The following is a 13860-nucleotide window of genomic DNA, read 5'->3' on the forward strand; positions in this document are numbered from 1 at the left end:
TTATATGGGATAGGTGTATTAGCACTCAGTCTGTCAGCTAGTTTTGCTCTGTCAAACAGATCATTAATGATGTTAAAGTGGATGCTTTATTCAAGCTGATGGAAGGCAGCTCTCCCTCATGACTTTGATAAGATATAAGGAGTTCTGGCACATGGAGAGGGTTGGCCCGTCTTTGACTGATAACGTCTAGGTGACAGCGCTGTCTATAATGTCTGTGAATGTCTGCCTATCATACCTCACTCATAGCTGGCTGTCATCTCTGCCTCAGTCTCGCTTCCTCATTCAGACCTGTCACTCTTCACATAATGGTGTTCGTCTCAGCCAACTCCGTATCAGCCGCATGTCAAGATCCTCACCAGCTGTCACTGGTTTTCATGTGAGAAAAGTCAGTTCGGTTTGAGGTAATCCAATGGAAAAGGTCAAGTTTAAGCCTGTAGTCATGCCATAGCCAGAATGGAGATCTTCATAGTACTGTATGGTGAGTCATTTCTCCCCAGGATCTAACTCAGTCAGCAAAGTAGGTGTCATAGTGGAGGCGTAGGGCATATTGTTAGCTTATCGTTTCTATAAATAATCACCCAGAACTGGACATAAAGCAATTCTTTCTCCATGAGGAAGACTTATGTGTATGAAAGCATGCTATTGTGGAGCTAATTGTGGAGCATGTGCTGTTTTGGAGCCAGTGGATGAAACGGTGGACAATAACTACCATTGTGTTTCATAACTCCATCTCAGAGCCAGCTGTCAGTTTTTCCTCTTTTCCCATCGCTTTCTAACTCTTTCCACCCCTTCAGTTCATGAGCTTATGCTTCATTCTGAGCGGTGTTTTGGATTGCAAATTGGAGTGTGAAGCAATTCAGAAAAGTCACTTTCCAAAACAGTAACATCCAGTCTGACTGTCCAGCTCTGTTGCTTGTAGCGGGTGGAAAACTGGCAGGAGCTTCGACGCAATGTAGGGTTCAGAAGCTTTTATTGTCATTTTAACCAAACACCAGTCCTCCAGGACCCTGGTGCTACATGAAACACAGAACTACAGGAGACGACACAGAACTAACACAATACATAGACCTATACAGCGCTATACTCCTTGCACTGCACCTCGCTCACTCCGATCTACTAGCACTGTTCCACTGGTCCCACCATCTTTCAGGGTACAGGGTAAATATTCATCTAGACTCTTCTCTGTTCTGGCACCAGGGTAGTGAAATGAACTTCCTCTATATGTCCGTACAACTGAATCATTGACTGTCTTCGAACACGTACCTCTTCCTGAAACATTTAAACTAGCTCTTATTTTCACTCACCTGCTGGAAGTCCCAGTTATGACCAGGTCTATACATTCTGGCTTAAGGTGCTTCTTCCTCATAATGCTATCTAATGCCATCTCCTGAAATAAAGCCATTTCCTGAAACTCTTAAACTAGCACTTATTTTTTCAGGTTTGTTTTATGTATTAAAATAATAATAATAATAATAATAATAATAATAATAAATTGTGCTTGTGTGTAATAATAAAACGTTTTTAGGCTGATGGTATCCTAAGTCTGTGACCTATTGAATCAGTGTTAATGTACTCATTGATAAAATGTTCAGAGCTCTCTTGTAAGTTGCTCTGGATAAGAGCATCTGACAAATACCAGAAATGTAAATGTAAATATATAAAGTTCATGTCTACAACGTGTGCAAACGTACAAGTCAGAACAGGGCAACAGCTAACAAGGGACAGAGCAGCACCAAGCAGTACACAGTTTTGCAAGGATTGAAGTACAATAGTAAAATGCTGTGGGTGTAAAAACAAAAGAGACTTAGCATCAAAATAGATGTAGGTGATCGATTGTATAATATAGTATAATACAGTATAGTTTAGTATAGTATTGTATAGTAGTAATATACACCGTTCAGACATAACATTCTGAGCACTGAGAGGTGAAGTGAATAACACTGATGATCTCCTCAACACGGCACCTGTTAGTGGGTGGGATAACAGGAGCAGGAAAAATGGGCAAGCGTAAGGATTTGAGCGAGTTTGACAAAGGGCCAAATTGTGATGGCTAGACAACTGGATCAGAGCATTTCCAAAACTGCAGCTCTTGTGGGGTGTTCCCGGTCTACAGTGGTCAGTATCTATCAAAAGTGGTACACGGAAGGAACAGTGGTGAACCAGTGACAAGGTCATGGGCGGTCAAGACTTATTGATGCACGTGGGAAGCAAAGGCTGGCCCGTGTGATCTGATCCAACAGACGAGCTACTGTTGCTCAAATTGCTAAAGAAGTTAATGCTGGTTCTGATAGAAAGGTGTCAGAATACACAGTGCATGACCCGTCAGGGCTGTTTCGGCAGCAAAAGGGGGACCAACATAATATTACGCAGGTGGTTATAATGTTATGCCTGATCGGTGTAAGTAGCTTTTAATGAAGTTCCATTTCTGACTACACTGAAGCTAAAAGGAATGAGATATGTAACAGTTACTACTAACTATTCTATCAAGTTGTTTAAACTATTTGATAAAGTACCTCAAAATAACTTCAAAACAGTTTTAATCCCTCTTAATCCCTAACCCCTAGATCAAATTTGTTATTATTAGTGAAACATACTTTCTCAGAACTGATTCAGGGACACTCATGTCCAAGATCAAAAACTCAGTAATGTTTAGCCACAAAACATGCATGTTAAACTAGCCTGATGATATACTTAGCTGTTATTAGCTAATACAGAAAGCTGTTTTGATTGTAATGATAGCTTTTGTAAGATTTGGCTACCGTTGTGTAATTTGCAGATCAAGACCTAGATACTGAAACTACTCATATCTACCTGTGACAACTCTGAGCTAGTTTACTAGCAGCTAGCTTGCTGAGTAATTGCTTTCAATGTCATCTTCGCATATATTCACATATTCATTTTCAGTAAGGAGAAAGTGTAGAAATGTTCTTAGGCCATTTTTAGTTGGGGGGGGGTATTTAAAGGAAACATTAAACATTATATTATTCCACATAGACCATTTTAATGGTTCACTGGCACTTTAATACATTCTCAATAATAAATATTGCAGTTTATCAAGTTTATGTATTTGGTGTTGGTTGTTCAGAGGCATATTTCATTTTGAAAACAAAGTTCATAGGCGAATCTTGTGGAGCTGCATTTTAACCAGCAGAAACCCACATATTAATTTGGTTGATTGTGTAGGATTGTTTTGAACGGTTTAACTGGATTAGTTTATTAATCATTTGTTTTGGTATGGATTGTGGAAAGTTGGCCTATAGGATTTCAAGTTTTGTTTTATTTTATTGTGATTTCAGTAAAATTTAGAGTATTGTTAGAGATCTGCATGTACTTTGAAAGCATATCTTTGGCTTCATATGACTAAAAAGCATTCAGTAGTATTTTTAAGTCAGAGTTTCTATACCTGAGGTGATATTAAACAACACTGCCGAGACTGTATATTATATAAATGATATATTTTTTAAAGATCATCTCTCTCGAAGCTCACCACTGGTTTGTTTGAATAGGAAACTCGCTCTTTGCTAGTCATTCACTCATATTCTGAATTAATATTTGCTTTTATTTTACATCTCTCTCAAAGTAAGAAACGGTGAAATGCCATGGTCGTCATGGTCATAATCGAGAAAGTAGAAAACTGATGTTGGTGTAGTGTTTTTGTTTGCTCTCCTGCTGAAGGAGTGTCTTTTTTCCTGAATCATTTCTTACTGCTCATCAATTACAGCCGTCATGTTTGGCCATAGTGTAAAGCTGCTAATTGCTTCAGTGTGACTCGTCAGTCCCTTAGCTAGTATGACGCTGGCCTCGTGTGCCTCTGGGCCTAACTGCTTTCACCTCACACCTATAGGTCCTATTAATCCTGCTTTAAATGAAGTGGAGTCATTCTATCAGGCTAGCTATTGACTGCAACACACCCTTAATTACATCCCTGTGCCTGCTCTTGGCTGGCTTGTGAATAATTTAACAGCACCGAAATAATCACACACTTAGTGCAAAAGGGTCTTTCTTTCCAACAAGCAGCGGTGAATGCAAAGTGATGTTCTGCTATGGTTGAACATTCCAAGCGTACCGGGGTGATGCATTAAAATCTCAAGTGTACACGTGGTACAGGAGATGAGCCGACAGGTGACATCTGTTCCTAACATCTCGATTCATGTTTGTAAATGAGAAAAGAAAAAGAACTCGCTCGTTGCCGCAAAGAACACTGACCACAGCTGACCTTCTGTACAAATTTGTTTTTTTTTTCTGTTTCTTGGCTCGCTCCAAAATGAGACGCTTTTTCAAGTGCCAGAGATGTCAGAGTCGCTGGTGTGTTTGCTGTTTACGTTGCGCTTAACACACCCACTCACGCAGCCGGGGCGAGCGGATTGTGAATAAACTGTATGTAATTAGCGTGAGTCCTCCAGGGAGGGCGCTGAAGGTGATTAGGGATTTTATATCCTGCCCCTCCATGAGGGTTTCTGATTTCTCAGCCTGCATGGAGTGCTCTCACACACTGTCACGGTATTAATTAATGAAGTGTATGATTCACTTGTTAATCACTGTTATACTTTACAGCACCATAATATAAAGTTTTCTTTGCATCTTCAAAAAACATTCCTTTTCTGCCCTCTCTCTCCCTCTCTCTCTCTCTCTCTCTCTCTCTGTATTTTTTCTTTCTCTTTCTTAATCAGTTTCCATTCTTTTGAACTAAATACTGTAATTTGATGACTAATCCTTCTTCCTTTCAGACACCGTATGAAGCTGTGCAAAGTCCTGTACTGTTCTTTTATCCGTGTATTTTTTTTTTTTTGGTTTATTTCCTTTAGTTAGTTTAGTTCTCTTTCTGGTTTTGAGCGTGTTTCATTATTGTTATTATTTATTTATTTTTTTCAAAAGGAATAAGCTTTCTTGTTTGTCTAGCTCTATTTGTTCATCCATCTTCAAGTGTCTGGAAGGAAATCAGGGAGACTGTTGAGTATTGTTAGTAAGTCCTATATTAGAGGACTAATTAATTGAAAAACAACCAGCCAGATAAAACAGTGAACATTTGGTAGATGTCCTTATCCATAGCAACTTACATTTATACAACTAAGGTCTTGAATGTTAAGGGACTTGCTCACTGGCAGCTTTGTGGACCTGGGATTCAAACTCACAACCTTCTGACCAGTAGTTCAACAACTTAATCACTGAGCTACCCTTAATAATACGCTATGTCAATATGCATTTCAGGGCTTCCAGTCTGATTTTCGGAGCAAATGACACATGGTGAGCAAGCTATCATATTACACCGATTAGCCATAACATTATGAGCACTGACAGGTGAAGTGAATAACACTGACTATCTCCTCATCATGGCACCTGTTAGTGGGTGGGATATATTAGGCAGCAAGTGAACATTTTGTCCTCAAAGTTGATGTGTTAGAAGCAGGAAAAATGGGCAAGTGTAAGGATTTGAGCGAGTTTGATGAAGGGCCAAATTGTGATGGCTGGATGACTGGATCAGAGCATCTCCAAAACTGCAGCTCTTGTGGGGTGTTCCCGGTCTGCAGTGGTCAGTATCTATCAAAAGTGGTCCAAGGAAGGAACAGTGATGATCCGGTGACAGGGTCATGGGTGGCCAAGACTTGTTGAGAAACGTGGGGAGCAAAGACTGGCCAGTGTGGTCCGGTCCAACAGACGAGCTACTGTTGCTCAAATTGCTGAAGAAGTTAATGCTGGTTCTGATAGAAAGGTTTCAGAATATACAGTTTCTTGCATTTTGGCAGCAGAAGGGGGACCAATGCAATATTAGGCAGGTGGTCATAATGTTATGCCTGCTCTGTGTATACACTCTATACAATCTCGAATAGTTTCCTCTCCTTTCCATAATGCTAGCCTACTCTAACTTGCTAGCGAACTTATGATAGCTTACTCTCATTCCTACAATGTTACCCTGCCTACATTTCTCTTTTCCACACTGCTACACTACTATAGCTTAACTTCGGTGCATCTCAGATCACATATTTACGCATTGTTCTATATATAGTGTGAGTAGTGTGTTCACACTGAAATTTACAGAAACAAGAAGAAGTAGCACTTCAAGTACATGGATGATGCACTAACCAAAAATAGGACATGTGGAATGTTGGGCACTTCATGCAGTTAACGCTCAAAGCTTTGCTTTCGTAGAGGCACTGGATGAAAAAAAAGAAATTAAAGATAGTTGACGAGACTCCAGTGTAAAACACATCTTTTAGACAATTTTTTTTTAGATCATCCAGTCCTCTCAGTCTCTCCAGGATTTCATAGTGGTGATTATTGCAGCCAAAATGCTTGATTTGGCATGGATATTTTTTTCTAAAAATTGTGATGCAAAGATTTTTGCAGAAAACTCTTTGAATTGGCAGAATTGCAAGCACAGGATTCTTCTTTTAGACAAACACAGGATTCTTCTTCCCAGCAGTGAAGATGTGTAATTGCTTCCTATGACAGCTGGATTCACGTTCAACACACCTGAACTGAAGATGGCTTTGTCTGAATGTGTGTTTGCAACAAATCTGTCGTAAACTGTAAACATTTCAAGCCTGATTTTGCATTAATTCCTGCAAAATTGTGAAATCCTGGAGGAACTGAATAACCCACGCTTATGAGTTTATGTAAAAAAATTAAATTAAAATAAAAAAACATTTAAAAAATTACAACATTTTGATCATTTAAAATACAAAATATAATATAATATAATAATAATAATAATAATAATATAAAATATTTGCCATAAGGAAACAGCTTATACTTTTTACTAAAAAAACCCTAAAATTAATATTCCATTGGAGATGATATTACCTTTCCAAAATGTATAAACTAAACTTATTATAATGTAGCTATTCTTCAGTAACGGCCCTCAAATTCCAGTGAAGCTACTCTCTAAACCATGGTGTGTTGTTTCTCTTGATGGTTAAATGTCTTTGTCTTGTTTTTGGCCATTTGTAGACATAGGTCATGGTATTATTTTAGTCTCCATAAAGTAAGGAGGTCAAATGTACCCTTCCTGCTCATACTGCAGTGATTATACTGCTGCTACAGTGTTTTGTTTTGTTTTCTTAAAAGATGACCTCTCTCGAGGATTACGATTTCATTTTACAGAATCATTTTGCGCTATGTGTTGTTTGTCTCAGAACAGGACACTGCACTCCACTGCTCTTTCTGTTCTGGTCAGTGTCCAGCTAACCTAATTTAGTCTTGATGCATTGAGTTAATATCTGAATCTCCGTCAGTTCGGCATGCATCGTGACCCATGCCGAGAAGCAGAAAAGACAGTGGATGAGTCTGTCTGCAGTTTTTACTGGAGCCGAAAAAAAAGAGGCAGTGGTTATTTGCAGTACACAGAGCACTTTGCAGTGTCTAGGACATTCATCAGAATTCAGCATTACTAGATTAAAGCGAGCTCAGGCACCGTATACACACAATGCGCTTTCCTTCTAATGAATGCTAATAGGCTAGTTGTACATAATTGTGCCGTCTCTTCACAGCAAAAGAATCAAAGCGGAATGAAATGAACTGAACTTTTTCATAATATAGTCTCACCTACAATGCTGCTGCTTCTGCTGCTGTGCTGCTTTTTAGCATATTTAACTTGGTGTTGTACGACAATATTAGAGCCCAATAAAAACACTGTATACATTTGTTTCAGGATTTAAAAATGAGATGTACAAGAGTGATGATCCGAGCCGCTCAGGTCATTATCACACATATTGCCGGGTTGAGAAAATTAAAATTTGATTTGTGGTGGGGCTCGTTTGCACTGTGCCGCTGGATAACCTGACATGAAAAATGAGCCCCAGACTCATTTTCACACCAGGCCTGTTTATGGTTTAACGAGGAGAATTAATTAACCTCATTGATATTCCATACCTACTATTACTCCAGGTGCCTTGTAATGCCCAGGATCTATCTTTAAGCCCTTTACATTCTCTCTGCACTAATCGGTTAATCTGAGATCACTTTTGCTGGTTTGCTAGCGACGGCTGAAGTTGGTCGAGCAGAGAAGGAAGTGCTGACACCTTTGGTGAGTTTTTAGGTAATTATTAGACAACTTCTCGATTCCGTTCAATTTGGATTCATCCGTATAGCATTTTAACAATGGAAATTGTTACAAAGCTGCTTTCTATAAATTCCGAATAGAGATTTTAAAGTTATATTTATCACTAAGCAAGTCAGAGGCGATGGTGGTGAGGGAAGTCTCCCTGAGACGATATGAGGGAGAAACCTTGAGAGGAACCAGACTCATGATTTCAGTGACCCCCCCACAGGATAATAAATAATTTTAATGTTCTTTTTTTTTTCTTTTTCATGACGTCTATGCATCTCAGGTTATTTAAACATTTAACCTAAACTCAGCAATGAAGCCCTGAATTCTGGTGTGTGATATTCCTGTGTGAAGAACGCGATTAAACTACAGCAGTGAACTGCAGCAGTGATGGTTTATCCCCTGTTAATGCCATCAAGTCCTCTGGCACAACATTTCTTTAAAAAAAAAAAAAAAAAACGCTGACTTAAAAGCAAAGCTAGAAGAAAGGACTGTGCCTTGACATTGAGCCAAATCCATGATTGAGCTCTTCTCTAATGGAAATGTTTCTCTTATAAGTTTAGCATTGATTTCTGCACTTAAGCTCCATTAGCTGAACTGAGAAAATGTTTCTAGCGAAATCGAATAAAGTAGAGCAAGGAAGAACGGAACAGCAGAGCTTAAGCCCAGGTGAGTGGGTGTTTTCGTTTTCGTAAGTAAGATGGAAGAGTTCTGAGAGCTTCAGATATAAGTGCCAGAGTCTGCAGTGACGTGTGCTCAACGTTAATAAAGATGCACCTTCATCTTTCACACAGTGTGTTCAAAGGAAATAAGGTGCTAGAAGATTAACTGAAGAGGTCTCGCTTTCTCCACACATGCTAAAAGGACGTTTTAGGTTTTGTTTTTTGTTTTTTTTGTTTTTTGGGGGTTGTCTGATATGACCTTGTTTTATAAATGAGAGATGAAGTGTTTGCTGTATAGTTAATGAGGAACGCACAATATTATTCATGTGAAAGATTCCCAAATCAACCTAAAAGCAAATCAGGAATTTATTTTCCTGTGAAGAAAAAAGGATTTTTGGATTATTTTTGACTTTGACATGACCTTGATTATACTGAAATGCTGTTCTGTGAGCTGAAGCAGGCTAGTAAGAGCTATTAAGAAATGTTTTTCTTTAGAAGAAAGGGGCATAATACTCCTACTCCTTCTGGAAATGTTGTTTTTGCCGATAATACTTACTAAATACTAATATGAAGTATGTCCGTCATCCTGTTCAAAAGTTTACACACCCCCCTGGCTCTTGATGCATCGTGTCGCCTTCTTGGGGATCAGTGAACGTTTGTAGCTTTTGTAATAGTTGTGTACGAGTCTGTCACTTGTCCTCAGTGTGAAAAGATGAATCTCAACATCATATAGCTGCTGTCAGAAAGAGCTCTCGGAAAATGCCGGAAAAAGTAAAGAATGTGCATGAGCTGGAGGATTTTTCTGAAAGTCACTGGGAGGTTTAACTGCTCAGGACAAACAAGGGACTCGTGAAGAAATCTCACAAAACATAAGAACACTCACTGATCCTCCAGGAAACAACACACACTATTGTGTAAACCTTTCAACTGGTTCATTTGTGTTAATTCTGTTGTTTTTGTGTTTTGTGGACTAGATGTAAACATCTATTATGTGAAATAATCTATTCAGGGCAGAACTAAATAAAACCACGATGCTAGTTTTATGATTACTTTTTCTTTAAAAATTATGAGAATTTTGCAGATTTTGCAAAGTGTATGTAAACTTATGACCCCATTTTTAGCAAACGCTGATATTCCAACTTTAACCTAATTGATATGGAAGTCTTTTTTGTTTGTTTTTTTGGTTTGGTAGGATGTGTATAGATTATATTAGCTAATGAGGCAGTTTAACATGCAGTGGTAAAAACTGTCGGTCTGTCTGAAGTGTGATTTCCTCACACAGGCTTTGATCAAGATATAAAAGCTTCTTGACTTGCTATTGGATTGCTGCATGAATGTAAACCTAATCAATTCAGTTTGTAATCAGATACCAGCTGTCAGAATGTCTGCGGTGCATCTGTGCCGCACCTGGAATGAAATCACCGCCGCACTGAATCTTGACTTGTGAGGGACTTTGTAATGCAACAAATTTACTCGTGATTGATATATTGGTTGGTTGGCTGGAAAACTCAAACAGGTGTTTTTGTTGTCCGGTCATGCACAATACAAAAGTCACTGGGTCAGTTTATCTCAGCTCGGCACAGAGGCAATCAGCTGGAGATGAGATATGAGATGAGATATGAGATGTACCTTTATTAATCCCCTGTAGGGGAAATTCAAGTTGAGACAGCAGCACAAGTAAGAGTAACGTGAAAGAAAACAATACATCAGAATAGTATACATTAAAACTTAAATAGAAATAATTAAAAAATAGAAATAATTAAAAAAAAATAGAAACAATCCAATAAATTAGACTATTTCTATATACACTAATCAGGCATAACATTATGACCACTGACAGGTGACGTGAATAAGACTGATTATCTCATCATGGCACCTGTTAGTGGGTGGGATATATTAGGCAGCAAGTGAACATTTTGTCCTCAGAGTTGATGTGTTAGAAGCAGGAAAAATGGGCAAGCGTAAGGATTTAAGCGAGTTTGACAAGGGCCAAATTGCGATGGCTAGACCACTGGATCAGAGCATCTCCAAAACTGCAGCTCTTGTGGGGTGTTCCCGGTCTGCAGTGGTCAGTATCTATCAAAAGTGGTCCAAGGAAGGAACAGTGGTGAACCGGCGACAGGGTTATGGGTGGCCAAGGCTCATTGATGCACATGATGAGCTACTGTTGCTCATATTGCTGAAGAAGTTAATGCTGGTTCTGATAGAAAGGTGTCAGAATACACAGTGCATGACAGGTCAGGGCTGTTTTGGCAGTAACAGGAGGACCAACACGGCAGCAAGCAGGTGGTCATAATGTTATGCCTGGTCTGTGTGCTCATGTGTATATCCTTGGTAGTTGTATACATGTGTAGCATCTGTACAGCTACAGGTAACTGTGTGTTTGTGTGTGTGTGTGTGTGTGTGTCTCTCTCTCTGGTTATTGGAAGCCTATTGAATGATGAGAACATAAGTAGGCTGCTGTTGACAGTGATGTACAGGTGTAGACACTCACTCATTTCCTACTCATTCTCCTTCCTGCTGCTGCTGTTGCTTGATCATGATCATGACCGTCCTGCCACATCAGGCTTTATTCATTATTTATGATTTAAGATCAGATCACATTTTAGCGCATCCAAAATGCAAAAATCCAAAATTACAGAGTTCATTAGCATTTAGTAAAGCTGTACATCCCTTCTAGTATATTATTATGAGATGGGAGATGAGATGTTATGGGTTTTATCCTAGAAGGCTTTGACACTGTGAGTTTATTCTTAAACAGAGCAGTTTGTAAGTAAAAAATTGCTAACCTAAAAGCTGTTATGTGAATCAGGAAGCGTTCTACGGTACTGAACCCCGGGCTACCTGTAGGAGGTGGTGTGAATTCGGCTGACTGGAACTGTACAGAGATTCCCATGACTGTGAACACAGCCAACACATGGGTCTGCACTTGTTCAGCAAGTAAAGTAACCTGCACATGTATTTTAGCCTGATGACACCATTAGTTTCCACAACACGTGTACCATGAGCGGCAGGGGACCATTGTGGGACACAGAAGAGATGAGATGCCTTATTGCACATAATAGTACCAAAATAATAATAATAATAAATAAATAAATAAATGTTGAGGTGTGTTGTGTTCTCCATGAGCATTTGTGATGATGTAAGATGAACGCAAATACACCAGGGTTCGGTAGAATCAAGTGAAACCAGACCAAAGGAACAATCACAGTCAGATTCAGACCTCAGCAAACGTGACCTGTGTGAAAACCACCTTATTCTTATATGATGCTCAGTTTTTTCCACTCAACTCAAAGAAGAGTTTTCAGCTCTTTCTCATGCTCCATGCAGAGGAGATACTCTGAGATAAACAGTATCTTGTCTGCAGTGCAGTTTTTATCGATTCTTAAATGACATTAGATTACAGGTCTGCTAACAAATAATATAACCGTATGAGCAATATGAGTTAAAAGACATCATATCAAAATGGCACTGGAGCGCAGATACAGAACACATCTGTTTTTATTTGATCACATATGATTTACCTGAAGTCTCTCTCTCTCTCTCTCTCTCTCTCTCTCTCAGGAGGATGAGTTTCATGTTTCTGCCGCTGACAGAGATCAGTCTAAGATCCTGAAGTTTCTTGCTAAGAAGCACAAGAAGTTGCCATGGAAACCTGAGGTTAGCCTGCATCATTGCTCTTTACTTTGATTAGGAATTTGGCACCATAATGATCACTTTCCTAAAATAAGAACAGCTTGTTTATATGCATATGTTTTGATAACTCCAGGTTCTACCTAGAAGTACGCAACATCCTCCAGCAGTTTCAAAAGCAGCCTGGAATTCAAGATTAGCATTGAAAAATTTAAATAAGAAATGAAGATTCGTTAGGAAATTGTAACTAACACAAGCCTTTGAAAGCCCACTGAGATTCTGTTAGCATATGATCAGTGCAATCGTTCTTCATATCGAGTGTAAGTTAGACAAATTATCAACTTAACAAAACATCTGAGGAAAATAGTGAAATTCTTGATATTTTTCTGTCTGATTTCATGCCAGCTAGCTAAACTGCCTGAATCATAAGCTAGCACATGCTCCAAATGCCAAATAACAGGGTTCTCTCGACCTGAGCCACTTGAATGGCGAGTGTATCTTGTGTTCCCTTTACCATGTAGAAAGCACAGATCAATCTGAACACAGCAGACATGAGTGATACAGAAGAACGCTTCCTCATCTGAGTTATAAATAACTGGGCTGCCCGTTGTATTTATTAGTTTAATATTGATTTCTGCACATTAAAATACAGAAAGAAGTGCTATGATTAAACTCAGGTGAGTGCTCTTAATCCATAAGCAAGAGTGCTTCAGATGTGTGTGTGTAAGTGTGTGTTTGTGTGTGTGTGTGCGTGCATTGGCAGAGACAGATACATTATTACGAGAGTCTATTGTCACGCTTGTTTATCATTATTAAAGACAGTCCTTTATGTCCTGCATAGCGAGTTTAAAATGAAATAAAATCTTCTTGCGTGTCCACTTTTAGCACACAAGTAAGTGAGTAGCCAAAATACATTATCGTAAGTTATCCCTCTAAAAATTGCTTACACTTAAAGAAGCTGTTTGTAATACTGGCAAGCCTTCTCCTTATACTCAAATCACCTCAGTTACTGTGTTGAAACAATGTATGCCTTGTAAGCAGCCATTAGAGAGTGATTCTGGATGGCATAGCACTGGATCTGGAGCCATGGATCCTGTGAACACACACTGAATGGGACACCATTGAGATACAGGAAACATTCACAGCTACAGGAAGTTTAGCAGAGCCAATCCGCCTACATTCAGGTTTTTGGGAGGCAGCAAGGAAACCAGAAAACCCAGATATGTGAAACCCAACAGAGATAGTAAGGCTGTAGTGAGGCTGCAATGTGACCTTCTGCTATGCCACACCACTTCCTGTTTAAAATAAGTGTGAAGTGTTATTCATGACACATTTTCCCTGTAAGATGATTTATTACTGAGTGATACATGCTCAGTGCTTGGGGCTGGAGATAGGAGAGGGAAAATGATATGATACTACTTTCAGAAGGACCAAAATAACAAGATCTTCAGTGGTGGACATTTTAAGGAATTGGTTCAGAAGGATCGTACACTGATCAGGGAAATGAACTACATGTTAAAA

General features: G+C 39.1%; 1 protein-coding gene across 1 annotated transcript in view; it reads left to right on the forward strand.

Annotated features, from left to right (window-relative positions):
• Positions 1-13860, forward strand: part of b4galnt4a (beta-1,4-N-acetyl-galactosaminyl transferase 4a) — a 141742-nt gene that overhangs the window by 62290 nt on the left and 65592 nt on the right. The window contains exon 3 of the mRNA XM_058408524.1: positions 12271-12366. Within this exon, the coding sequence (XP_058264507.1) occupies positions 12271-12366 (96 nt within the window). The remainder of the gene's footprint in view (positions 1-12270; positions 12367-13860) is intronic.

This window comes from Hemibagrus wyckioides, linkage group LG14, assembly GCF_019097595.1.
Source record: "Hemibagrus wyckioides isolate EC202008001 linkage group LG14, SWU_Hwy_1.0, whole genome shotgun sequence".
In the NCBI taxonomy this organism is placed as follows: domain Eukaryota; kingdom Metazoa; phylum Chordata; class Actinopteri; order Siluriformes; family Bagridae; genus Hemibagrus; species Hemibagrus wyckioides.